The sequence below is a fragment of the Cebus imitator genome, unplaced genomic scaffold (genome assembly GCF_001604975.1).
Source record: "Cebus imitator isolate Cc_AM_T3 unplaced genomic scaffold, Cebus_imitator-1.0 Scaffold895, whole genome shotgun sequence".
NCBI classification, from domain to species: Eukaryota; Metazoa; Chordata; class Mammalia; order Primates; family Cebidae; genus Cebus; species Cebus imitator.
Genome location: NW_016108210.1, coordinates 66,657 through 68,163, shown reverse-complemented (window position 1 = coordinate 68,163; position 1,507 = coordinate 66,657). Strand labels below are relative to the sequence as shown.

Here is a 1,507-nt window from a genome sequence, read left to right as displayed (position 1 = left end):
ATCTGGGACTTCAGGTGCACGCCACCATGCCAATTTTTTTTTTTTTTTTTTTTTTTTTTTTTTTTTTTCTTTTTTTTTTTTTTTTTTTTTTTTTTGAGATGGAGTCTAGTTCTGTCACCCAGGCTGGAGTGCAATGGCACGATCTCAGCTCACTGCAGCCTCTGCCTCCCGGGTTCAAGTGATTCTCCTGCCTCAGCCTCCCAAGTAGCTGGTACTACAGGCATGCGCCACCATGCAGGGCTAGTTTTTGTATTTTTAGTGGAGATGGGGTTTCACCATGTTGGCCAGGCTGGTGTCAAACTCCTGACCTTAGGTGATCTGCCCACCTCAGCCTCCCAAAGTGCTGGGATTACAGGCGTGAGCCAGCTGGTTAAACAGTTTCTTTTGACCATCTCAACTCTCACCTGGAGCAGAGTTTCTGATCTCCAGATTTCATGGGAGGCTGGGTCTGCATTCACAGACGTCTGATGAGAGATGTGTCGCTTCAGGAGGCTAGTATGGTGGAGGCCATAGGAAGCAAAGGGCATGGCTGGTGTCCTGAGGGAGACACGGAAACACGCCCGAGTTAGGGGGTCCCGCTGGCCCAGCCAGGGGCAATCTGGATATCAAAATCAATGACAGCAGGAATAGATTACAACTTGTTCAATAGCACAATGCCTACCCCTCACCACCCCTGATCCACACTAATATATCTGAATAAACAGCAAAGAGAAAAGTCTTCCTTACCACAGAATGACCACTGACTCACTAATCAATGAAGGAGGGATGAAGTTAGAGAACCACCATTTGGCCACTGTCCTATTAATAACTGATTTGGTCAAGAATCAACAGTGAGGTCATCAGGCATGGGGGCTTACACCTGTAATCCCAGCACTTTGGGAAACCAAGGCTGGAGGATTTCTTGAGGCCAGGCATTTGAGACCAACCTAAGCAACAAAGTGAGACTCCGTCTCTACAAAAATATTAAAACATAAAATAGCTGGGCATGGTGGCATGTGCCTGTAGTCCTAGCTACTTAGAAGGCTGAGGAGGGAGAATGGCTGGGGCCAGTTGAGGCAACAATGACGTACGATTCTGCAACTGCACTCCAGCCTGGGGTGACAGAGTGAGACCCTGTTTCTAAAAGAAACAGGAAATTTCCAGCCTGGGCAATATGGCAAAACCCTGTCTCTATAAAAGTTAGCTAAGTGTAGTAATGCCTGCTTGTGGTACCAGATACTTGGGGGGCTGAGATGGGAGGATTGCTTGAGCCCAGGAGATTGAGGCTGCTATGAGCAGAGATTGCACCACTGTACTCCAGCCTGGCGTGAGAGAACAAAACCCTGTCTCAAAAAATAATAAAATCAATTTGAAAAACAGGGAGAATCAACAGTGGATTTTAACACTAGTGGTAATCACACAGTCTTCATACATCTTCCTAGTAAATTCTTGTTTTTTTTTGAGACAGGATCTTATTCTGTTGCCCAGGATGGAGTGCAATGATGCAATCACAGCTCACAGCAACCTC

General features: G+C 46.4%; 1 protein-coding gene across 16 annotated transcripts in view; it reads right to left on the bottom strand.

Moving 5' to 3' along the window:
* Positions 1-1,507, bottom strand: part of SMPD4 (sphingomyelin phosphodiesterase 4) — a 27,567-nt gene that overhangs the window by 14,304 nt on the left and 11,756 nt on the right. For all 16 annotated transcript variants that reach the window (XM_017520868.2, XM_017520869.2, XM_017520867.2 and 13 more), the window contains one exon: positions 405-537. In XM_017520868.2, coding sequence (XP_017376357.1) covers positions 405-537 — 133 coding nt within the window. The remainder of the gene's footprint in view (positions 1-404; positions 538-1,507) is intronic.